This window comes from Ovis aries, chromosome 2, assembly GCF_016772045.2.
Source record: "Ovis aries strain OAR_USU_Benz2616 breed Rambouillet chromosome 2, ARS-UI_Ramb_v3.0, whole genome shotgun sequence".
Classification (NCBI taxonomy): domain Eukaryota; kingdom Metazoa; phylum Chordata; class Mammalia; order Artiodactyla; family Bovidae; genus Ovis; species Ovis aries.
Genome location: NC_056055.1, coordinates 70,382,489 through 70,408,289, shown reverse-complemented (window position 1 = coordinate 70,408,289; position 25,801 = coordinate 70,382,489). Strand labels below are relative to the sequence as shown.

The following is a 25,801-nucleotide window of genomic DNA, read 5'->3' as shown; positions in this document are numbered from 1 at the left end:
GAGCAGCCCCTCACTACTGATGGCCGGTACCTGTGACACGTCCAGTCCCCTATTTTGAATGCAGAATATTCTATGGAGATCCAAATTGGCCCTGGTTTCAAGTATGACCTCAATGCTCTCAGTTTTAAAAATTCTCCTTCCAGCCTGGCCTTACCAATCAAGATTTCCAATATCCTACCAAAAAGTCCCAAATTAAATAAATCCTTTTCTTCTGACAGAGTGAATATTTCTCTTCTGAATCCTTCTATTTCATTGAAGGGCAGCAGCGTCCACCACTCTCATCCTCAATTATCCGGAAGAGAAATCTTTAAAATCATCAATTTCCCTTATTATAACCTATGTCCTGTCAGTCACCACGGTTTACCTCTAAAATAGTTCATAAGTTGTTTCTAAATAGAAACAGTTGTTTCCTTCCCTTCGGTTTGGTCTTCTCTTTACAGGGTCAAGTATAATGGCCTCCCTTAGGGGTTCCCCTCATCCTCTCTCTGGGGCCCCTAAAATTCATCCTTTATAATGAAAATGGTTATCTTTTCTTGATCTAAAAGGAGGGAAAGATCACTCATTCTCAGATTTCAGAAAGGCTCAGACTCCCCATTCTTTCTATGAAGAGGATAAAGAATACAGCCCAGATTCTCTGGTCATGCAGAGCCTCATCTTCGTTTTCCTTCTCTGCTCCCATCCCTGTAAAAACGCTCTGCTCCCAACACACAGGGCAGGAGTAGCCTGTGTCACACGTCCACGACTCTTCATGCCTCCCTTGGATGGGCACCCTGCTTCTCCTGATCCCTCTTTCCTACCAAATCATGCTTGCCTTTTAAGAAACGGCCAAGGTGCCATTTCACTCATTGTGCTATACTTGACCTCTCTTTCGCCTGTTCTTTCATAGTATATTACAGGTACTTTTAGTCACTATTTATTTAAATCTTCTTGGTATGAGCTTTGGTTTCGTCTTAAAATATGTCTGACATGGAAGCAACCTAAATGCCCATTGATACAGAGGTGGGTAAAGAAGCTGTGGTACATATAAGCAACGGAATATTACTCAGCCAGAAAAAAGAACAAAACAGTATCATTTGCAGAGATGTGGATGGACCCAGAGGATATCATACAGAGTGAAGTTAAGTTAGAAAGAGAAAAACAAGTATTGAATAATATCACTTATATCATGGCATCTAGAAAAATGGTAGAGATGAACTTATTTGCAAAGCTGAAAGAGAGGCACAGACGTAGAGAACAAACTTACAGTTAGCAAGGGGTGAAGGGAGTGGTGGGATGAACTGGGAGGCTGGGACTGGCATATATACACTATATGTATAAAACAGGTAACTAATGAGAACTGACTGTGGTGACCTAACTTGGAAAGTGAAAGTGAAAGTTGCTCAGTCGTGTCTGACTCTTTATGACCCCATGGACTATGCGGTCCATGGAATTCTCCAGGTCAGATTACTGGAGTGGGTAGCCTTTCCCTTCTCCAGAGGGTCTTCCCAACCCAGGGATCGAACCCAGGTCTCCCGCATTGCAGGTGGATTCTTTACCAGCTGAGCCTCAAGGGAAGCCCAAGAATACTGGAGTGGGTAGCCTGTCCCTTCTCCAGTGGATCTTCCCGACCCAGGAACTGAACCAGAGTCTCCTGCATTGCAGGCAGATTCTTTACCAACTGAGCTCTCAGGGAAGCGCCATTTAGAAGGAAATTTAGAAAGGGATATATGTATACACATGACTGAGTCACTTTGCTGTTACAGCAAAAACTAACACAACACTGTAAAGCAACTATAGTCTAATAAAAAAACAACAAAACGCCTTAAACCTCCTATCAGTCTGAAATTGCTTTTGGAAGTTTTAAAAAAGTCATTTTAATAAAAATAGCCTTCCAAAGCATTTAGATTGAGGCCTTGCTCAACCAGTGGGACCCCAAAATCTTACAGAAATAAAATTAAGTCTTTATTGTTTACTCTTCTGCTTTCTCAAAATGACAGGGTTTACCGAGGAAGTGCATTCTAAGGTCTGGCTTAAAAGATTACCGTTTAAGGGAAGGCTGCAGGATTATAGAATGAATTATACTAAGCCAGATAAATGGAGCAAAATGAAGATTTTTGGTTTTTGTTTGCCCTGCTCGAGCCCTCCTCTTTAAACTATCTCTATTTTAATTGGTAATTATAAAATCTTTTGTCTCCATCCAGCTTTGGGAGTTAAATGGTTTAAATAAGATATTCAACCTCATTGGCAGAAAGGACCTTCTAAGCCAGACTAGTGATGAATCACCCCTACTTAGCTCAGAGGCAGGACCATATGGATGACTCAAGTGAACAGGTAAGGAGGAGAAAGGGAGGGGCCTGGCCCACTAGAAACCAGGCAACAAGAAGGGTAGAGAAAGCACCCAGAGCTTGCTGCTGGGGAGGAAGTGAAAGTGTTAGTCGCTCAGTCATGTCCGATTCTTTTGAGACCCCATGGACTGTATGTACCTCTGTCCATGGCATTCTCCAGGCAAGAATACTGGAGTAGGTTGCCATTCCCTTCTCCAGGTGATCTTCCCGACCCAGGGACTGAACCCGGGCCTCCTGCATTGCAGGAAGATTCTTAACCATCTGAGCCACCAGGGAAACTGGGAAGAAGGAAGTCCACAAAGGAGGCCTTTCTGGAGGAGCGGTGGGGTTAACAGTGTTCATGAGGTGTGTCTTACATCCCATCCAGGAGCTTTCTTGATATTTGCAAGCAGTGAGTTCTCCCAGGGTCATTAGGAGACTCATCTGTTGCTGATCTGACCTGAGGCAGAAGCAGCCAAAATAACAGGCCAGGAGGAGGCACACTGACTGAGCAAAGGGGCTGTGAACTGGGAGGTGATTTATTTAATATCTATCTTTTACCAAACCCCATACTCCCACAGACTTGCACTGATGCGCATTTTCAAAATCTTTAAGGCAATACATTCAACATTCCATATTAAAATACATATATACTAAATGCTGGGCTTCCCTGGTGGTCCAGTGATTAAGAATCTGTCTTGCAATGCAAGGGACACTGGTTCTATCCCTGGTCTCGGGAAAGACCCCCCATGCCTTGGGGCAGCTAAGCCCGTGTGCCACAACTACTGAAGCCTGAGAGCCTAGAGCCTGTGCTCCGCAACAAGAGAAGCCACTGCAATGAGAAGCCTTCACACCACAACTACAGAGTAGCTTCTGCTCCACAACTAGAGAGACACCGCTCACAGCAACGAAGACCCAGTGCAGGTAAAAATAAATATCTTAATAAAAGTTGCTCAGTTGTGTCTGACTTTTTGTGACCCCATAGACTGTAGCCCCCTAGGTTCCTCTGTCCATGGAATTTCCCAGGCAAGAATACTGGATCGAGTTGCCATTTCCTTCTCTAGGAGACTTTCCTGACTCAGGGATCCAACCTGTATCTCTTGCATTGGCAGGCGGATTCTTTACCACTGCGCCACCAGGGAAGTCTCCGTATGACCATCTATCACGCTCGAAGTGAACTTTTAGGATTTACTCTTTTGGTAACTTTCAAGCGTGCGCTGCGATATTACTAACTACAGCCTGAATATGCCATGCTGTATATTCCATCGCCACTATTCAGTTACTTTATAACTGGAAGGTTGTACCTCTCGACCCCTTCACCCATTTTTGCCTACTCCCTAACCGTCCTCTTCTCTGACAATCATCACTGTATTCTCTGTTTCTATGATTTTGGTTTTGTTTGTTCATTTGTTTTGTTTTTAAATTCCACATAAATATGAAATCATATAGTATGTCTTTCTCTGACTTATGTCACTCAGTATAAGCCCTTCAAGGTCTATCCATGTTACTGAAAATGGCAGCACTTCTGTTTTCTTTTTCAGAGGTGAACAGAATTCCACTGCATGTATATATAGACCACACTTCCTTTATCCATTCATCCACTGATGGACACTTAGGTTGTTCCTATATCTTGTCTACTGTAAGTAACACTGCAGTAAACACGGGGGTGCATAGATCTTTTCAAGATAGTGATCTTGTTTCCTTTGGATGAATACCCAGAAGTGGGACTGCTGGATCATATCATAGTTTTATCTTAAATTTCTCGAGGAACCTCCATACTGTTTTCCATAGTGGTTGTACCAGTGTGAAGAAAGCTGAGCGCTGAAAAATTGATGCTTTTGAACTGTGGTGTTGGAAAAGACTCTTGAGAGTCCCTTGGACTGCAAGGAGATCCAACCAGTCCATTCTAAAGGAGATCAGTCCTGAGTGTTCATTGGAAGGAATGATGCTAAAGCTGAAACTCCAGCACTTTGGCCACCTGATGCGAAGAGCTGACTCACTGGAAAAGACTCTGATGCTGGGAGGGATTGGAGGCAGGAGGAGAAGGGAATGACAGAGGATGAGATGGCCAGATGGCATCACTGACTCGATAGACATGAGTTTGAGTGAACTCTGGGAGTTGGTGATGGACAGGTAGGCCTGGCGTGCTGCGGTTCATGGGGTCGCAAAGAGTCGGACACGACTAAGCAACTGAACTGAACTGTACCAGTTAACATTCCCACCAGCAGGAAGATCTCCTCTTTTCCAAATTCTCACCAACACTTGTTAGTTCCTGTCTTTTTGAGAACTCCCATTCTAAGAGGCAGAACTGATCTTATGGCTTTGATTTGCAGTTGCTTTATGATGAGTGATGCTGTTGTCTGTTGGCCACCTGCATATCTTTTTTGTAAAAATGTCTACTTAGATTGTTCAATTGGATGTTGATCCTTGATGGATATATAATTTGCAAATATTCTCTCTTATTCAGTAGGCTGACTTTTCATTCTCTTGATGGTTTCCTTTGCTGTGCAGAAACATCTTACTTTGTTTATTTTTGTTTTTGTTGCCTTTTCTTTCGGAGTCAGATACAAAATTTGTCACCAATGTGACAAATAGCTTACTGCCTATGCTTTCTTTTTTTCTTCCCTAGGAGTTTTAATGCTTCAGATCTTACATTCAAGTCCTTGATCCATTTGGGGTTAACTTTTGTGTACACTGAAAGATAATGGTCTCATTTTATTCTTTTGCTGTCCAGTTATCCCAATGCCATTTACTGAAGAGAATTTCTTTCCCCCTTGTGTATTCTTGTACTGCTGTCATAAATTGATTGGCTATCTACACATGGCTCAGATAGTAAAGCATCCGCCTGCAATGTGGGAGACCTGGGTTCAATCTCTGGGTTGGGAAGATCCGCTGGAGGGGCATGGCAACCCATTCCAGTATTCTTGCCTGGAGAATCCTATGGACAGAGGAGCCTGGTGGGCTACAGGCCATGTCGCAGAGTCAGACACGACTGAGCAACTAAGCACAGCACAGGACACGGGCTTACTTCTGGGTTCTTTATTCTGTTTCACTGATCTTGTTTTATGCCAACAAAATAACATTTTGATTACTATAGCTTTGTTATATAGTTCGAAATTAGGGGAGTGATGCCCCCAGATTTGTTCTTCTTTCTCAGGATAACTTTAGCTATTTAGGACTTCTGTGGTTCCATAAAAATTTTAGGATTGTTAGTTGTATTTCTGTGAAAAATGTCTTGGGAATTGATAAGGAGTACACTGAATCTGTCTATTGCTTTGAGTAATATGGACATTATTAATTCTTCCAATCCAAACAGATTTCCATTTGTTGTGTCTTCTTCAATGTATTTCACCAGTGACAATTTTCAGTATATAGGTCTTTCACCTCTTTGGTTAAATTTACTCTTAGGTATTTTATTATTTTCGATACAACTGTAAAGGGGATAGTTCTCTTTCGGATAATTTGTTGTCAGTGCATAGAAATGCAACTAATTTTTGTATACTACTGATTTTACTGAATAAACCTGTCACCTTACTGAATTCATTTATTACTGAGTTCTAACAGTTTTCTTTGTGACACTGAAAAGCCATATTTGAAAGTGAGGAGAAACAGGTTGTGAAACCTCAAGTGGAGAAATAAAAGCCCTGTTTATGAGAAGAAGCAAAAATTGCCATTCCAGTGTGGGGAGGCATGCCCCCACACGTGTCTTAATGGCTCTAAAAACAAAAAGCCCTTTAGCAGTGGGTGCCCAGGAAAACAGGGTGTTCTTCAGAGTGATTGGAAGGACGTGCAAATGCAGCTGACAACAGGCTGGGGCCTGATGGGCATCATGGGTTGGGATTTACTGAAACTGCGGAGAGCCAACCCTCATAACAGGTTAAAAATACATCTGAACGCAACGGCACCACAGTAATCCCTGTCTGTGATTTTACTTGGCTCCTTTTCCAACCTGGGTATGTGAAGGTCAACAAGGTTACAGGTGACTCTATTTTCTTACCCCTCTTCCATATTTCTCATTATGCTTTTATGATGGAGAGAATCCCTCCAAATAAATTTTATTTTAAACACTGCATGCATGCATGCTATGTCATGTCTGACTTTGTGCGACTCTATGGACTATGGCCCACCAGGCTCCCCTGTCCATGGGATTCTCCAGCCAAGAATGCTGGAGTGGCTGCTTTCTCCTTCTCTGGGGGATTGAACCCACGTCTCTTACATCTCTTGCATTAGCAGGAGCGTTCTTTACCACCAGCGCCACTTGTGAAGCCCTATTTTAACTGTTACTCTTCTTAAAAAAAAAAAATCTAGCTCTGGGTGCTGACTACAGAAATGCAAAAGACACAATTTATAAAACTACTAATAAATAGTCATTCATTAGATTTGTGTAACACAATAAAATAAAACCCCTACACTGGGTTTCTTAATTCTTTTGCAAAACAAATGTTCATGCCAGGGATTCCCCTGGAATGTTGACACTGTAGTCTGTTAGACGCCACGATATCCTTCCCAGACCTTCCAATAATATCCCGTGACATTAGTGCATTTTTTTTAAATTAAAGTAAATGCAAACAGATTTGGTCTTGATAATTTGGCAAGGAGACTTGATATGTTTCAATGAACAAAATAAATCCATGCAGCAGCTGTTATGTATTCTGCTTAGTAGAAGGGATTTAAAAAATGATGAGGTGGGTTATTTCTTCTTGATGACAGTGTGCTAGAAAAGTCTTTGGTCTCGGTCTATACGGAGGTGCTGAAGCCCCCAACTCCCTGAGTAGAGAAAGTAGCTCCCTTTGGCAGGTAGGTGTTCCCTTCACGGCTCCACCACGCTAGTGTCCTGGCCATCATATATACATCATATCAGCACTTAGGACTCAGCTCAGCTCCCCAAATATTACTAACACCCAGGCAGTCCTGGACACTGATCACGCACTGAGTCCACTAATATGCTATAGGACCCTCGTCAGCCTGCACTTCTGAGAGAAAGCCTGGCTAAGAACAAGGAGAAGAATCCCTCACCCCCAACCCCTCTGAGTTTTAGTTCCTGAGGGTTGAGTCTCAGTTGGAGCCAGACCCACACAGTCCATTCTAGGGCTGCCAAAGACAAAACTCGAGGAAGGAGGCAGGCAGGCGAGATCGGCGAGGCTCTTTTCCTCACCCCTATCCCTCACTTCGTGACTCCAATGTGCAGACAAGGAAACAGGCCAGGGAGGTGAGGTAACTTATCTAAGATGCCACACAACAAAACAACACACATCTGGAACCAGAGCCGCAACATCCCGATGCCTCAGGCTTGTCATTCCACTAAAATAGGAGAGGCAAACTGGGCAAGAAGGACAGAGCCACTGGAAGCCTTGATTAAGCTCAAGTTTTGAGGATGTCATTTTAAATGTGTATGTGTGTCTGTGTGTGTGTGTACACGCTCAGTTTCTCAGTTGTGTCTGACTCTTTGCAAGCCTATGAACTGCCTGCTAGGCTCCTCTGTCCATGGGAGTTTTCAAGCAAGAATACTGGGGTGGGAAGCCATTTCCTTTTCCAGGGCATCTTCCCAATCTAGGGATCAAATCCCTTTGTCTTGCACCTCCTGCAATTGGCAGGTGGGTTCTTTACCACTGCACCACCTGGGAAGCCCATCATTTAAAATAATCTTTGGAAAATATTCTATATTCAAGGTCCAAGGGAAAAATATTTTTTAAAAACAGCATTGTGCATTGCGGCTGCTGCTGCTAAGTCACTTCAGTCGTGTCCGACTCTGTGTGACCCCATCGACGGAAGCCTACCAGGCTCCCCCGTCCCTGGGATTCTCCAGGCAAGAACACTGGAGTGGGTTGCCATTTCCTTCTCCAATGCATGAAAGTGAAAAGTGAAAGTGAAGTCGCTCAGTCCTGTACGACTCTTTGCGACCCCATGGACTGCAGCCCACCAGACTCCTCCATCCATGGGATTTTCTAGGCAAGAGTACTGGAGTGGGGTGCCATTGCCTTCTCCAATTGTGCATTAGGAATATACTTTTTATGATGGACTATGAGCACAGTGATCTTAAATATTAGATTTCAGTAGGAGTGGCAAAACAGGAACCAAGCTTTGCCTGCAGGAAAGTTTCACGGTCCTGTCAACAATTTCTCGTGATTCCAACAATTCAACATTCTTAACAGAAAGTAAGAAAGGCATCCATCTAAAAGGTACATGGCCTAATGCTTAAGATCACCATTTTCCATTGGACACTCTCTTGTACAAAAATAGAAACGAAAATCCAATTAATTTAGTACTTTCTATTTTGTCTTTTCGAGTTAGATTAGATATGTCAATCTGGTTTTTGCTTAAAAAGAAATAAGGGCTTAAGCTAGAAGACAGCTGTTGTAAAATCTATAAGAATTTCCAAGGAATAGCTGGATTGAAGCAATGGTTGTATTTTTATGCATATTTAAATACTCATCAATGTGTTCTGAAATTAGAACAGAGCCTTTAAAATCTTGAAAAGCTCAAGAGCACTTATGTCAAAAGCACATCTTTAGAATTCTTTTAAGTAAGAAATCTTTACATGAAGACACAGATCATGAACTTAATGGGAAACAATGCCAGTTATTTCTACCTTGATCCATATTTGTAAATAACACAGGATTCTACTGCCTTAACCAAAAGAACGTGAAATGTAAGCAAATACCCTCTCTGAACCCTCATCTCTGGCTGGTACAGTCACTTATCCACAAATATTTATGGAGTGCTAACTGTGCACGAGGCATTGCCCTACTGCTGGGATATGGCCGTGGACTAGACAGGGGAGAACCCTGGCTTTCCTGGAGCTTGGTACCAGTGGAAGGAGAGATAACCTTTAGACGGTGGCAAGGGCTGCGAAGAAGATTACCGCAGCTTATGTGACAGTTGCTGGCAGGGCCTGGCTCTTTAAGTGGGGCAGTCGAGGAGGGTCTGTCTGGGAAGAGAGCATGAGGACAAGGAGCCGGCCACCTGGTAGTGAGGGAAAGCGCCTTCCTGGAAGTGCACAGGTCCAGGAAGACAACCCAGTGTGGCGGCCACCCAGACAGCAAGAGAAGATGCCATTCGAGGGCCAGGCAGAGGCCAGATTGCCATGGCCTTGGAGACTATGTTAAAGTGCTTAGATTCAATTACATATGCAATGGGAGGCTGCTGGAGGGGTGATGTGGGGAGCAGGGCGGGGGGTAGGGGGTGGTCACAGCTGCAATCTGCTTTGGGAAGTGCCCTCCAACTTCTCTGAGGAGCCACCTGAACTGTCCTGAACAAAGAGGAGAGCTATTCTCTAAAACAATGGCAATCTGCAAGCGTCACATGCTTCCTTCAGCTCATGATGTTGGCATCTAACTCCCCCAATCCTTCTTTCTTTTGTCAAGGTGGATGGGGGATGCAGTGTGTTGTATTTTTCCTCCACTGGAGGCCAAGCAGGGTGGGGAGACTCCTGAGGAGCACAGGGGTGGCTGCTGAGGAGGCTTGGGTCTCCCAGAAGCATCCAGGAAATGAACGCTGTTGCCAACCATGTCCGGAGGTCACACCATGTGCCAAAGAGCAGCTGCCCTTCCATCCTCCAGGGTCTGAGGATGGGGGGGGGGGGAAGGGGAGAAATCATAAATAACGTCCCCAGAAACGTGACACTAAAAGTCGAGGGTGAAGGAGGATGGATATTTCTTAAACTCTGCTGATTTACTCCACAGTTAAAAGCCCTACAAGTCAGAGCATCTCACAATCTGTTCTAATCTCTATTAATTCCCATCTGTGTACACTTGGAGACCTGCTCTTGACAAGCTCTTTAAGGTGGCTAAGTGTGCAATATTATCTCTAATAGCATCTCTCAAGTCTGGCTCTTAATTGCTCTAATAAGGCGGGCCAGCCACGGTGAGGAACACTAGCTCAACAATTAACACTACTTTCCCCATGCTTGTACTGTGTGGAGCTCAACCTGCTCACCGTTCAATAAATGGGTGTTGAATGGAACGTGCTTTTTAACAGCCTCCACCAATGGACCCACTGATCAGAAAGCAGGGGATGCTCATTACTAAGAGCACAGTAAAAAGGAAAAGGAAAGTGGCTTCATGTGATTTCCGAGGTTGTCTTTAGGCAGGTGGAGAGGACCCAGCACAGCAAAGAGAACGCAGCTCCACCCAGATCAAGAGACCAAGGTGGCGCACTGGGCTGCAGCAGGGCCGGAATGCACAGACCAGCTTCCTGACTGCTAGCCCCCTGCCCTTCCTACAGCCACGGAGGGTTACGTAGAAAACCAGAGTCCAGAGGGTTTATAGCTGCATGAGTACAGGCTGGCTGGCTGGCTGGAGGCGAGTAAGCCTGTGCGCATGCTCCATAGCATACTCAGTAAGGAATCGTGTCGCCCTCCTTAATTCCATTAATGGGAAGGACGGGGGCCTCTTCACTCCTTTTACCTTTCTTCTGTTGCCCCAAATCTAGGATTAAAGACACACAACAGAACTATTTTATTTCTTCTTTTCCTACCATCTAGGTAGTCTCTGAAACAATTTAGTACTTTTTCCTCAATAGCTAATTTTCTTTTTTTTTTTTTTTTTGGTAATCATTATATGCCAGGTTCCATGGTACACATATGCAAACTTCAGAAAATTATATGAAGGAGCTTGATTTTCACCCATTTCTACAACAAAGCTACAGGAAGGTTGCACTAGGCACCCCAGATCACAGAGCAAAATAGGTGGAGCTGGGATTTGAACCCTGGTTCCTCAGATTCCAAGGTTTAGTCTCTTAACCATGATCCTAGATGTCCTTGAGAGGCAGCGATCAAAGATACAGCTGTGTCAGTAAAGTTCCCTATCCTGTCTCTAACTTCCTAAAAACAGCCGTGCCCTCCCCAGCTCTCACTGGGAGAATGAAGTCATTTCACAGTGCATACCCGTCCCAAAGCATCCCATGGCACACCTTAGGTATATACATCTTCTGTCAAAAATAAACATATTCTTTAAAAAGATTTCTTTTCGTAGCTTTATGGATTTAAAAAACAAAAACAAAAAAGAACAGGACAAGAACCAAATCTTGATTCAGAAAAGCAGCCATATTCCTAAAGCCATCTGTCTCTAAGCAGTGGTTAAAGATAACGTGACCTGATGTGGGCTCCTCAGTATCGCTATGCCAGGTCCAGCTCCCACAGTTACTTTCAATGTCTGAGGTAGATTTCAGAGCTAAACCTGTATTACGAAAGGTTAAAACTTGAGACTAGAATTTCCAGGCATCACAGTTTTAAGAACCAACTGAAACAAGTCTCTGTCACTTCTCAGCCTTTAGGATTTAGTATTTTAGATGATCCTCTGGGGACACTTTCTTCCATTAAACCAACCAAAGGAAATATATCAGATCCAATCGCTGTGAAAACAATCTAGCCCGTTGATTTAAGAATAAAATAAAAAGTACAGAAAGGTGTCGAAATTCATTTACTACAGTCAAATGTTTCCCCCAGACAATTCACAACTCTGATCACCATTAATTAGTTCAGTACCTCCTCCTAAAGTGCTGAAGGACCTTGAATTTGGCAAAACCCAAATCCATTTGCTAGGGGCTTAGCTCTCCCTTGTGTATAAAAACGGAAATGCAGCTTGCTAGCCATTTTGCCCCAGTAACTCTGACGATCCCATTTGAATAGCTAAAAAATGCCATTTGGGAAAAGAAAAAGAAAATAAAATTTTATGTCTTTTAAACAAAAAGCGAGGGAAGGTGATACAAAGTGACAAAACAAGAGAGAAGGGGAAAAATACTAAAGGTATTAAGCACATTATACTGTAGACGCTGCTGAGGCTGAAGCTCCAATACTTCAGCCACCTGATGTGAAATTGGCTGGAAAAGACCCAGGTGCTGGGAAAGACTGAAGGCAGGAGGAGAAGGGGACGACAGAGGATACGATGATTGGAGGACATCACCGATTCAATGGACATGAGTTGGAGCAAACTCTAGGAGACAGTGAAGGACAGGAAAGCCTGTCGTGCTGCAGTCCATGGGGTCGCCAAGAGTCAGACACAACTTGGCAACTGAGCAACAACAATACCTTAGATGAAGGGCCCTCCCAAACCTTGCCAGCATAGAATAAAGTCTTTGGGGGAGAAAAGGACGTCTTACAGAATCTCTGATGCTCTCAGCTGTGATTATACCTAGGAGACCCCAGCTCCTAATTTCAGGCTGTATCACATCATACTTAATCCAGCCCAAACAGAGGAGACATTATTCTGTTTCAAAGATTTCCAGAGAGAGAATAATACTCTTCGTATAGACCAGGAAATATTTTTTATTATTTTTCATTATATCTTTCAACAAAGTTTCAAATATCTTATTTAAAATCCCAACTTCTTTAAACTTTCTCAGTACTTTTTCCAGATCTTCGTGGCTAACTCTTGGTGGATTTCCCTGCCTTTTTCCCACAGAGGGTTTGGCAGAGGCTGGTTATAACAGAAAGCTGACTAACAGACCTCCTCCTGTATTTGCACCCTGGTATTGCATAGCCTTTCAAGGCAGACAGGTAAACTCCACCAGGAGGTGTCACTTTTTACTTCACTGATCTCCTCAACTATTTCATGGTTCAGGATGCTCTTCCTCTGTTGTCTCCACTGAGCACTGTGGGAAAGGGAGACCCAACAAACATTCTTTTGGTGGTCAGTCCCTGGTGGCTCAGAGGTAAAGAATCCACCTGCCAATGCTGGAGACACAGGTTCGATCCCTGGGTTAGGAAGATCCCCTGAAGTAGGAAATGGCAACCCCCTCCAGTATTCTTGTCTGGGAAATCCCATGGACAGAAGGAGCCTGGAGAGCTACAGCTCATGGGGTTGCAAAACAGTTGGACAGGACTTAGCACCTAAACACATATACAGACCTAACTATGGAGATGTCATTCTGGCACCAAAATTGTGGGAAACTCAAGCTCTTATCTGGTGACAGACTGGTTGAGGGGAAAAAGATGTTCTGTGCTGCCTTTCCTGAAGGCCTGGAAATCCTAGGGCTTCTAAAACTAACTTTCTCTCTTGTGAGACTGAAAGATCCAAGGATGTGAGTCTTAGCCCCATCATTTAGATAACATGGTCTGGGGCCTGACAGTGCAGGGCACTGTAGGAACAGAGCTCATACCATCACCAGGAGCTTACAAAACCAAAAGAAACATCCTTACACTCATATGTAAGGACCGTACCATGAGAAGAGACCCCACCAAGTAAGGGACCTTTTCAACGACAGTTTCGAGGCATCAGATCCACTGTGAAACAAAAGCAGACTCCAAAGTTCCTTCCCTCCATCCGGCTGGCAATGAAATATTATACAGAGCACATCATTTAGACTGCATTCCAATTATCCTCAAGTGCTGCGGGGCACAAATCACTCACTCGGCAATTAAATAAATTCTGGGATGTCACTAAATGTTTAGGAAGGGAAGGATTCTGAAGTTGGCAGAAGGACCAAAGGAACAGGAAGAATAGGAAAGCCAGGCATTCCATCATTCACCCACCGCCCACTGTTAAGCTTTACAGACACCCCAATTTTACGGGGCTCCCGCCTCAGTCATGATTATCATACTAGGAACATCACAGCCCGTGCACGTAAGAAACACCTGGCCCAACGGGCTCATCCAACGTCTGCCAATTTAGGTCTATGAATGCCTGCCCTCAAAGATGTTCTTCCAAGAAATTATCAGCATGAGCCAATTATTGGTTACGTGGAAATACAGACACACAATACATAGTTGAGCAGTTACCACTGTGGGTACTCCATGGGAAAGCTACAAAATGGTAATTGACATAATACTTTTAAAACTACATTAATATTCTCTTCCACACTTTCTCAAGGGACCATTGCTTATTCAGGGGAACCACTTATTGCCTTGAGTAGGATTAGGGCAAAGTTAATATGCAAAGACAAAAAAAGACAAAACACCACCACTGACTTCCACAATAGGACTTGTGGTTCTACCAGCAGACAGCAGTCTAAATCAGGCTGATGGAGAGGAGTTTCCTCAATTCCGAAGGCTCTTTGGAATTAGGAGGTAAGACTGCTGGACAGGGATCCCCAGAACCGCTCTAGAAGCCACAGTGAAGAGCACCGTGGCCAGGCCACGTGTGTACGGGACGTTGCAATGTGACAGGAAGGCAGGATAGGGAGCCTTTTGTCCAGGAGGAAAAGGGGGTTAAGAGGAAGAGAGGTAAGACATGAGCCCTGAGGACTTCGTTACCTGTAGTATAAGCCGCTGTGCCAGCTCCCTCTATGGGGAGGAGATTCCAATGATGACTCTGCACACGGAAGCTCAGTGGAGCTTCCTGGTTGGTGTGCACACTGCTGCGCCACGAGGGGTGCCCTCTGGTTCCATGAGGCAAGGGCAGGGAAGCTGGGTACCCTCCCTGAGACCATCCTGTGTGCTACTTCATTTGGGTGGCCCTCCCGATTTGTATCGTTCATAACAAAGCTGTAACCACCAGAGGTACTTTCTGGATCCACTGTAGCAAATTACTGAACCCGAGAGGGTCATGAGAACCCCTTGAATTTACAGCCAGTCGGTTAGTAGTGCAGGTGGTCCAGGGATCCCCACAGTGTGGCTGGCCACCAAAGTAAGCCCAGTCTTACTGGGAACTGAGCCCTTTAACTTGTGGGGTCTAACTCCAGGTAGTTCATACCAGACTGACCTGCAATACACCTAGCTAGGGCTGAAATGGAATATTCACTCTTCAGGCCCCAAATCTGGTATATTTTGCAGGGGTGGCGAAGTGAGCAAGAGCAATGAGGCAGCAAAAATGCCCAGCGGTAGATTTTCTATGAAGGCCATGAAGCGTGGGCTTTAGGATTCTCACTTTACCAGCACCTCCCAAGGCTCCAGGAAAGTCCCTCACAGTACATTCATATAGTCAGATACTTTGACAGATTTTGCAAAAGTAAGGCATTTTTGTATCGTTTGTTTTAAAGAGCTTCCTGACTCACCCAACTACCAGATTCTAGAAGCTTCAGGCTTGACAACTCCCTGGTAGTGAGACTGTGATTTTTTTTTTTTTTTTTACAAAAAGGGGCTGGACTCTCCTGGATGTTCCAGCATACTGGGAAGAAAGCAACCAAGAGTTTTCAGATTCCCAACTAGTGCGCAAAAGAGCTGAGAGCACTAAGAGACCAGAGAAGCCGAGAGTCTTCATGAGATTTCAGGAAAGCTGACCCTTGGAGACTGGCCAGAACCCCAGACTTTAACAGCACATGTCATCAAAGACACCAGAAGACGGGACTGGCTGCATGTCAAGGCCTCCAGCGAAAGGAGTCAGACTGGGAGTCCTGTGCTGAGCCCAGCAGAGATCCACAAGACAGGGTACCTGCCCCAATGTCATGATAAAACCCCAGCTTCTACCTTCATCCAGATGCCATCTTGGGAAGGAAGATGGCAAGGAACCCCTAGAAGGGGAGAAAAACAGCCCATGGGAGGCATGCATGTTGACCTGACTATCCCCAAAAGAGGAAGTTCACTTGAGACTGCCTAACACCGAAGAAATTAAGGTTTCCTCAATGGAAACAGGACTTTCAAAACAACTTTAAAAACCTTAAAAAAAAAAGTCAAATTGAGCTTTGTTTGAAATTTTGATCCTCTTCACTTAAAATAACATGAATACAGAAAATTTTTTTAAATCTTCCAACTCAACAGATTGTCTAAAGGACACTGTGGGAATTTTTAGCATACTATGATTATAAAATAAAATCTGCTTGTGATGAAACCATAATAAAATTTTCAAAGAAAATGGTCGTAGCACTTCAATTCAAACTAAGTGTTCCAAGGCAGACACTGCTATCTCGTCACCTACCTTCCTGGGCTCATAGCCAGACCACAGTTCTCAGCCGCCCTTATAGCTAACATGGTCCCAGGATGGAGTTCTAGCTAATGGGATGTGAGCGGAAGTCACGGAGGCCCATTCACTTAGAGTCCTTAGAACTCAGCACATACCACTCTCTGCTGTGTTCCCCAATTCCAGCTCAAGGGGATGGAGATGCTGAGGCTTGATAGAGTCCCTCCAGCCTCGATCCCTGAACAGCCCTGGGTGGAATGGTTGCTTCCACCAACCAGAAACACCCACCTTCAATTTTTACCTGAGAAATACTTACTCTTTTGGACAGGCCCATGAATAGAGCAGGTTTAGGTCCATCTACTGCCAGAGTGAACATTACCTGCAGCAATATTCTTATACATCAATCCTGCGCTATTTGGCAATCAATGGGCACTTATTATTTGCACACGGAAGTCCAACCAAGATGCAGCGTGCTAATGAATCAGGAAAGCAGGTATGTCAACAATGACCAAGAAAACTAGCAAGTTGGATTTGAGCTGTTACTGAAGAACAGGCCAAGAAAAGCGAGAGTATGAGAAGTGTGATTAGTGTTTACTCGTGAAGGGATCAAAGGAGTGGTGGCAATTAAGTCGGGCCCTAGAGGATGAGGAGAGCACCAAAGAAAGAGCAATGTAGGGAAGTTCATTCTAACTGCATTTGAGTCCTCAAATGTTTCATCCAGTGGGAGGTGATGCTAAAAACAGAAAAAATATTGTTCTGTTCACCCCCCAGGGAATAGGATCAGGACCAGCAAGCAGGAGCTATAAGGAAAGGGGATTCTGTTCAACGGGAAGAAGAACTAACAGTTGGGGCCGACCACTGGAAGGGCTGTGCAGACAAAAGGCAGCATGTCTCCTCTACGGACGGTCAGCCTCTTGGCACGGATGCTGCAGAGGATGTGATGTAAGCACGGGACAGGGAGCTGTTCCATTGAGCTGTCTTCCAACTCAGGGATTCTATGTATTGCCAATGCCTCTGCCAAGCCGGCTTTGTACAACATTTCCAGGAGAAGGGAGAATTATTTTAGCCCTGTTACAGCATTTCTTATAGAACAGTCTTTGCCAAGTTCCCTTTCAAGGCTGCGTTGCTTAGGTTCACCCAGTGTGTTCAATCATCAGCCAGTGGAGAACATCTCCGCACATTTAGGCCCATGAGAGCCCCTTGCATAAAAGTTTATTATCAAGAAAGAGCTTAATAGGCTGATATTAAACAGGATGGCTGCTGGTGAACAAGTAAACAACGATGGACAGTAAGCATCTGTTTGAATACTCAGGCCACGAGGCATCCTGCATTAATTGCATGGCCTGGTTAATGGCAAGTTATCAACTCACACTGAATATGGAGACACAGTTTCTAAGAGATGAGATTACAAAACGGAATATTACAATAAAGCTGCCCTGAGAACAGTTTTATCCTTCTTGGCTGATGTGGTATCTTGCGAGGCACCTTAAGGTGAAAATTATGAACATCAATTTCACAGCACAGTTTTGTAAAACAAGCTAGTTTTCCATTTTTAGACATACATGTTCCTTTTGTTAGACAAAAGAATGTGAACTGAGTGAAGAAACACTAGACAAAAAAAAAGGAAGTCTACAAAATACACAATACTACTCTAACATGACTGGTAAATTAGTAACTTTCCACTTTCTTCTTATAAGTTTATCATTTCATTTTCACACGCATTCATGGAGTTTCTCCTGTGTGGTAGCACAGCCCTCATCCTGAGTGGTATAAACTGAAGAAGAGAAAAAAATGAGGTATTCTAACCTTGAAAACTTTCTAGGATTCATAACGCTATTTACTTGAAGAGCGTTTTCCATTGATTATTAAAAAAGGATACATTCAGCTACCTTCTTGCCCAATAAACGATTATTTTGCTTGTAGTGTCTGGAAATTATACATTTATAAGATAGACTTTAAAATGCTGGCCTAGGTTCTTGTCTCATCCCCTATAATAATATCCAGGTAGTTAATTTATTGCTCACATAAAAGAGAAGGGGAAAAGAATTTCCCCCCCAGCTCAGAAATGAGTATTAAGCAAAAACTCTTCCCATTAGCGAATGGATCTTAATTATGCAACTACAACCTCACAACAGTGAAACAAAAGAAACTCATAAGACCATATTCTGAGGCCACTGGAATGTTTGGATGTGACAGTAAAACCACCACACAAAAGTTACATTTCACATGTCATTGTTCAACCATAGAGAGGAGCAACGCTTTCCTTGTCCCTTTCTTCTCAGGACACCACAGACGTCAAGCTTTTCAAAATACAGGTCATTCTCTCTCATCATAGACAGCCCGAGTAAACCGCCTCTCAAGTGGGGCCAAGACCTGTCTGCCTGAGATACCCAATCTCAAAACCCTTCCTCCATGGCCCTCCCACCCACCTACCTACGTACAGCCTGGGTCCTAAAATCCATGTTTTACAACGCTTGGAAACTGCATGCGCTTCTGATAAAATGAACAGCTCACGAAAACAGCTTCTATTTTGTTTGGTTTTCACCCAACCATGCTTACTATATCCATCACGCATTTACCGGCCCTGCCTGGAATGCACATCCCAGACTGTTCTGTCTGCCTTGGTTCTAAGTCTGTACCCAAAAACGAAAGTGTGGCTAAACCTTCAAAGGGAACAGTCACGCTGACCTGGGCAGTCACACACGTGGCTCCTAGGAGCAGTTTGATATTTCTGTGCTCAAACAGTCTGAGATCACAGACCTCAGTCAAAACGAGGAATCAACATTTTCCAAAGCAGGGTAACAAAAAGCAATCCAAACTATAGAATACCATTTCCAAGTGTCAGTGACCCGAGTCCCAGGCCCCAGGCAGCATCTGCAAGGGACGGATCAGATCAAGCCAACATCAAGCCCCCAAATGCATCAGCACTCACTGATTCTGTTGTTTCTAGCCAGCTGTGTGACCCTGCAGAGTCACCTAACCTCTCTGGACCTCAGCAAAACCAAGAGAGTACAAAGGCACCTTCCAGTGCTAATGTTACGTGGGTCTAGGAAACAGCAATGTAGTCAGAAGAGACTGCTGTCCTGAACTCTCTCTGCAAGACTTGCAAAAGTGAAACTCCGATTAAAGAACATGAAATGAGGGCGAACAATGAAAAAGACTTCTAAAGCCCCCTACCACATTTCGATTCTAACTCTAAGTGAGGCATGACCAGGCAATCACGAGTCATAAAACATTAGCGGGTCTCATAGCTCTCATAATCCTATGTTTCCAATGACCAACCCTGCTCTTGCAAAACACCGCCTCATTATCTTCCAACGAAATGCAGAATGACTCCGCTGCAAGAGCAAACTGACTTATCTGTGTTCAAGAGCCCCTTCCCGTAGCAGGGGCAACCAGTCCCCCTCAAACGGGTCCAGCCATAGGCCTCTGATTTCACCGAGCCAGCAACGCCCCACAGAGCGGAAAGTGGAGAAAGCCACACCTACCCTCAGCCACTGCTTCTCCGTGAGAGCGTCGCTGTAGTCCACGTCCCGCCGCTGGCGAGACCCCCTCCCGAAGATCTTCTCCTCCTCCTCTTCACACGTCAGCCGTTCCACCTCGGCATCATCTTTAATAATCCACGAGGGCAGCTCGTCTTCCTCCATCAGGCGGGGCTTGCGTTTTGGGTTCCGGGCATCCTCTCTCCGCCGGTCCATGTCCATGCGCTGGAGGGATGAACAGAAGTCTCACCAAAGGGCAAGGGGATTCTGTACGGTGTAGACTTAGCAACAGGTAAGTCTCTTTGCGAGTCTCCTCCGATGGCTGCAGGGCCCCTTCGGCATCCCCCGTGGAGCCTCTGTGTTCTGACTTGTTCTAGCTCATCCATAAGGCCAAAATCTCTTCCCTTCCCCGGTCCCCATCTTTGAAATTTATTCAAGTACTTAAAAAAATACTCCTTAAAAAAATTCCTTTTCTTAATTTATGTGGATGCAAAAGCTCCCCCTTAAGTAACAGTGAGAAAATTCTAATTGGGGGTGTATTTTAAAAATATAACAGCAGAAATTGATATAACATTATTATATATCAACTATATTTCAATTTTTTAAAAAATGAGTTAAAAATATGAGCCCTGGTGATACAACTCATTGCTGCACAGGTGTAAAAGTATTCTTCAGGCATATAAAAGAGAAAGTTCATTAAGAAAATTTCCTGTACCTCAGTGGGGCTCATGCTTTTAATCAGACAACCAGGAAGAGTTAGTCACCAAGTGTCATTATAAAATAGCCACCCTCAGTTGGACTTGGACATGTGAGCACATAACTGGTTTATTAGTCAGTCAGTCGTGAATGTATTCAATTTTCGGTGTACCCTGAGCTCTGGGAGAAGGAATGTCCCTCAGTTCTTCAGGTTTCAAAAAGCTTAGCTCTTATGAAAATATTATGCCACAGAGTGACAGATATCAAAGGAAATCTCATCTCAACTGATGTAAGTGAAATGGCTTCCTTCAACAGTCTTCAAAATGCCTATATCCCCATGTCCTATTTTCCTTTTAAAAAATCCAGTGCATTAGTAAATAAATTAAGTGCCATGTATTTGCCTGTAACCTATAACTAAACAATGTGATGGTTAAAAAAAGCAAAACCTCCACTGGATTGCTGTATACATTAGGTATATGTGTCTGTCACTGGCGAGACCATTTCTAAAACAAACAGACCATTAACCATTAAATGATTGACCTTTTCCCTCTTCCTTCAGTTCTACTGTACTGAAATGGGAATCAATATTAATTTTTTCTAAAGTGCTAAAACTGATAACAGGATGTAAAAGAAATTTCTGTTCAAGTCCAAACTGGATCTCTAGAATCGATCTAAAGTTCAAAGTTCCTTAAACTATGCAACATTTCATATTTCAACATTTTTGGAAATCATTATATTCCCAAGATGGGCTGGGCTTGGAGCATGGCGGAGTCCCATTGGTAGATAAATGTGGCCGTCCTATTCTGTCATATGCTATAGTTAGCTGGAGAGGTTGCTCTTAATCCTGCCTCCTAATGCTCTGGTATCAGAAATGAGATCCAACAAACCTTTGGAATCAGCACACAGAGGATGCTTAGATAACAAACAGTGCAATCTAAACAGGGGCCTCTCAAGGTAATTTCCTAATAGTTATTAGATGGTATTCAAGAAAAACCATTTTTTGTTAAGGCACTGTACAGAGATGGCAAAATATCACCACTTCAATTTTTGCTTATATGATTAGCATTTCCTATACCAAGACTTGTAAAATGACTTATGCCATGCATTAGTCCACAAATAAGAGAATAATTCTCTTCTAATATAAAAGAAAATATATTGCACTGCTTTTTTTCCTTTTAGGAAGAATACAAAAAAATTTTTTGATGAAATTTTTAATAAGATTAAAGTTCTTATGACTGTAACTCTTCCCAAAGATTTCTACTTACAGAAGACAAGTACAAAATCTGAAGTTCATATGCAAGTAAGATTCATTTATCATTTGGCTATTACATATGTTTGTCTTAACACCCAATAACCTTATGCTAATGCGTATGATTATTTTTAAGGGGAAATAATAATGCCTCTGTAGGGAACAGAGCAGCTTAAAAGCTTTTTAAAGCTTTTAAAATGTTAGTATGTTAGCACAACGTTTCAGACATGAATCTGGGCCTGTCAAAAATCTCTTTTAGTTAAAATTCATAGGTAATAAGAGATAACTTTCTGAAGTCAGTTTTGGAAGGAGAAAACAAGAAAAAATGTTCAAAAGAAAGGTTTTATTTTAAAGAGATTATCTGCATAATGTGTGTTATTTAACTACAGTGCCTAGGATACAAAACTCAAATAATATGTCTGTATTACTCTATGGGCTTCCCTGGCGACTCAGACAGTAAAGAATCCGCCTGCAATGAGGGGAGACCTGGGTTTGATCCCTGAGTTGGGAAGATCCCCTGAGGAGGGCATAGCAACCCAGTCCAGTATTCTTGCCTGGAGAATCCCCATGGACAGAGGAGCCTGGCAGAGCTAACTTAAAAAAAATAATAATAATAATGGATTAAGAGTTTAAATATTTGAATTCCAAATCTAGCTCACATTCCATTCTTGTTTCTCACTACAGTTTTTAATCTGAACTGGCAAGGATTCAATTTGATTTCCTGCCCCCTGGTGGAGGTGCTAATGAATAGTGAATTGGCCAAAGGCAGCAGTCTGATTAAAAGACTTTAAAAAACCAACACAAGGCAAACCAAACCAAAAATCAGTATTATCCAAAAATGAGAAGTCAACCTTTAAGAAACCAGCACATGTTCACAAAATGAAAATGCCTACAGAAAAGCCTTCCATAGCCAGCTTCACCTGTGCCCAGTTAAAAGAAGGCTGAGCCTTGGCCAGACATCCAATTTTTTTCTTTTTTCCCGAGGCTTTCAATTTTTACAAATACCCAGCCAGAAAGGCAGAAAAGAGAAGTACTCCTTTTCCCTTATCTCCCGGCTGCTGATGGAAACCTCCATCTCTGGGCCTAATCTGATTTGAATAATGGCAGATAGCTTATCCTTTCCAAGGGCCTCAAGAGTGTCTGCGGCTATAGCAGTGCTGAATTATTGCCAATCAGTGATCAGCCAAGGAAGCTGAAGGCCGCTTGCCTTGGTGTTCCCCAGTCATCTACATTTTAATAAGCTCCTCAAGGAGAGAAAAGATTAGTCTGTTTCCTAAGTGTATCTCTAATCTCCCCAAACAGAAAATAATCTATAACGGTGGTGATCGGCAGTCTAAGAAATTTAGGTTTTATGAACACCCTGTGTTGACCATGCTAGTAAAGTCTTTTTTCTGCCATTTTTCTTCAAAATGGCCTTACTATGGGTAGGAGCGTTCATTTTAAAGGGCAGGGGGAGAGTGAGCATCCCAGGGTAGGAGCTAGTCCTGTGGCTACTAAAAAGTTTCCTGAGAAAGAATTAACTATCCTTTATCTTGAATCACTGCGTGTGAGCACAATCATTGTTCCCAAGACAAAAGTCACAAAAATAACTAAGCTTTCACACAGCTGGGACTCCCTTCTCAGACTGTCTAGGCTGAAGAGGTAGAAATTGCAAACCCTATGGGTCATATTTGGCCCAGGGTCATATTTTACTTGGCCTGAAGTGTTAAATTATAATAAAAAAATCGAATTTAGTTGCAAACATCTTGCAATCCAGAGAGTGAATACAAAAACCTCACTTTTTAGTTTCTCTTGAAAAGCTAGAATTTCTGACTACATGGGACTTTCAGCTCTGTCTTCCTGAGACAAAGCGACTCCCTTTGGTTCACCCTTCACCACCATCCACTCACCCCTGTCCACTTGCTTCCCTCATGCAAGTCATCTGTCTGAGACCTGGGGGCTTCAAATTTGGGAGCTCTGATTGGGGGTTCCTAAGCATTTATTCACTCACTCCACAGACAGGCTTAATGTTAGAAAGATCAAAAGATGAACGGGGCCTTTTTAGGTCCTGACCTATGCTGACATCCTCATGAGGCCTGAAATTTTGCAAATATTTATTAAGCATCTATTATGTGCCAGTAACTGGTCTGAGCACTGGGGATACAGAGGTAAATAAGATAGCTATAGTTAATGCCTTAAGAATACAATCAAATATGACTTCTGAGGGCCTCACTCACTAGCTAAGAGACTTGCTCCCTTCCCTACTGACCTTATGGCAGGCCAGAGACATACATCAAATTCAGGTTTGGGCAAGATTACAGATGATTATGTATCCTGGAAAGTCAATGTTGAAACGTCATGGACATTAAATTTTCAAATGTCAAGGTTCTTTGCATCTGTGTAATACCAGTGAAAGGCAACCAATTTAGATCTTTAAGGGAAGGCTATACCTTGATGCAGACCTAGAAGGTTGCTTCCCAGGTGGCACTAGCGGTAAAGAACCTGCCTGCTAATGCAGGAGATAAGAGACATGGGTTTGATCCTGGGGTCAGGCAGATCCCCTGGAGGAGGGCATGGCAACCCACTCCAGTATTCTTGCCTGGAGAATCCATGGACAGAGGAGCCTGGTGGGCTACGGTCCATAGGGTCACAAAGAGTTGGATACGACTGAACCAATTTAGCACGCACACCTTGATGCATACCTAGAAGGTTGCTTAGGGAGGCTCTCTTCAACAGGAAGGAAAGGGAGGAGGTCGTTTCAGTTCCTGTCCTCCTACTGTTCCCCCTGCCCGCCTCCAGGGAACATATTTGTTTGGAGCCCTAAGGAGACAGCTAGGGAATAGCTGTGAACTCTGCCTGGAGGAACAGGGCAGTTCCCTGAAGGATGCCTTCCGGCATTAGAAATGAGCTGGAAGCGGGGGTGGGTCTGTGGTAAGCTGGGGACCACATGGCCTGTCCTGAGGGTTCAACTGCTACTCAGCCCTAGCCAAACACTTCCATCAGAGGTGGACCTGGTATTACAGCCCATGCTCATTTTTCAAGAGAAGCCAGAAATCAGGATTCTTTTTGTGTTGGCAACAGACTTGAAATTTTTAAAAAACACGGCATGGGCCAAACAAAATATGTCTGCAGGCTAAATCCAGCTAGTTTGCAGCCTCTGAACTGAAGGAAAAGGCTCAGGCTTTACAAATGAAGTTTGGCCAGGGCACACAGGCCCCAGACATCATGCGTTTAACAGAAGAGGAGCGGGGGAGGGAATGAGCCATTTGTTTCCATGCTTTTCTGTAACATTACCATAAAAAGATCAAATTCCTCCTCTCGTCGAGCAATCATTTGGTTTAAAGTCTCATCGTCGGGCACTTCATCTTCTTCCTGGGATTAAGAACAGAACAGAACAGAACAGAATGAGTTAACAGGTTTTAGGAGAGAGGTTGGACAACTGGGGTGAGGTACCAGTGGCTAAGGTGAATCTCCAGAGGTGATTCCCCAGACCAATGGGACCCCATTTCAAGCCAGAAAGAAAATAGAAGGGTCACTTGCCATAAGTATTTTGCAAGCAATTCAAAACATCTTTCCAGAGCAAAAACTGTTTAGGCAGGAAACAGTACACTCTAAGAAATACCAGTTCTTTTGAGGGTGGGAGGGGGGTGTATCTTGATCCCCTTAATTTTATTTTATTTTTTTGGCCATACAACACAGGATGCGAGATCTTAGTTCCCTGACCAGGGATCAAACCCATGTTCCCTGCATTTGGAGTATGGAGTTTTAACCACTGGCCCACCAGGGAAGTCCCTTGATTTCCTTACTTTCAAAACAGGCTACTTACTGTCTCCCTGCCTCAATGACCTCATCTGTAAAATGGGCATGACATTTACTCCACAGAGTAGATGTATGATTTAAATAAGGAAATCCCCATGAGAATGGGTCTAGCATTAATTCTTTTAATTCCATCAACCTTATGCGCAATATAAATGCTTATCTTCAAAGCTTTATGAAGAACACGAGTATGTGAAACTTAGTGATAAGACACAAAGCAAGACCACAAAAATCACATGGCTATATGTGTCAAATACATAGCCTTTAAAATATGTTTCATCAATGTATTTCAGTGGGCACTATTATGCTACTGTTACAGCTATGGTTGTGACAACTCAAAAGGTATCAATAACAAACCCCCCACAAAACTCTTCTTAATGAAAATAATTTAAATGAGGTAGAGAAAGCAATTACCCAAGGCCTCACATTTTCATTTTATAATATGTTAGACTAAGGCACATTACATATCTAAAAATTCCTCAGAAACCAACAGTTCTAAAATTT

At 43.4% G+C, this 25,801-nt stretch overlaps 1 protein-coding gene across 11 annotated transcripts in view; it reads right to left on the bottom strand.

Moving 5' to 3' along the window:
- The window catches only part of SMARCA2 (SWI/SNF related, matrix associated, actin dependent regulator of chromatin, subfamily a, member 2), a 176,650-nt gene that overhangs the window by 43,864 nt on the left and 106,985 nt on the right, over positions 1-25,801 (bottom strand). For all 11 annotated transcript variants that reach the window (XM_060410937.1, XM_027964526.3, XM_060410946.1 and 8 more), the window contains exons 26-27: positions 24,776-24,853; positions 19,564-19,782 (exon numbers count right to left, since the gene is read on the bottom strand). In XM_060410937.1, coding sequence (XP_060266920.1) covers positions 19,564-19,782; positions 24,776-24,853 — 297 coding nt within the window. The remainder of the gene's footprint in view (positions 1-19,563; positions 19,783-24,775; positions 24,854-25,801) is intronic.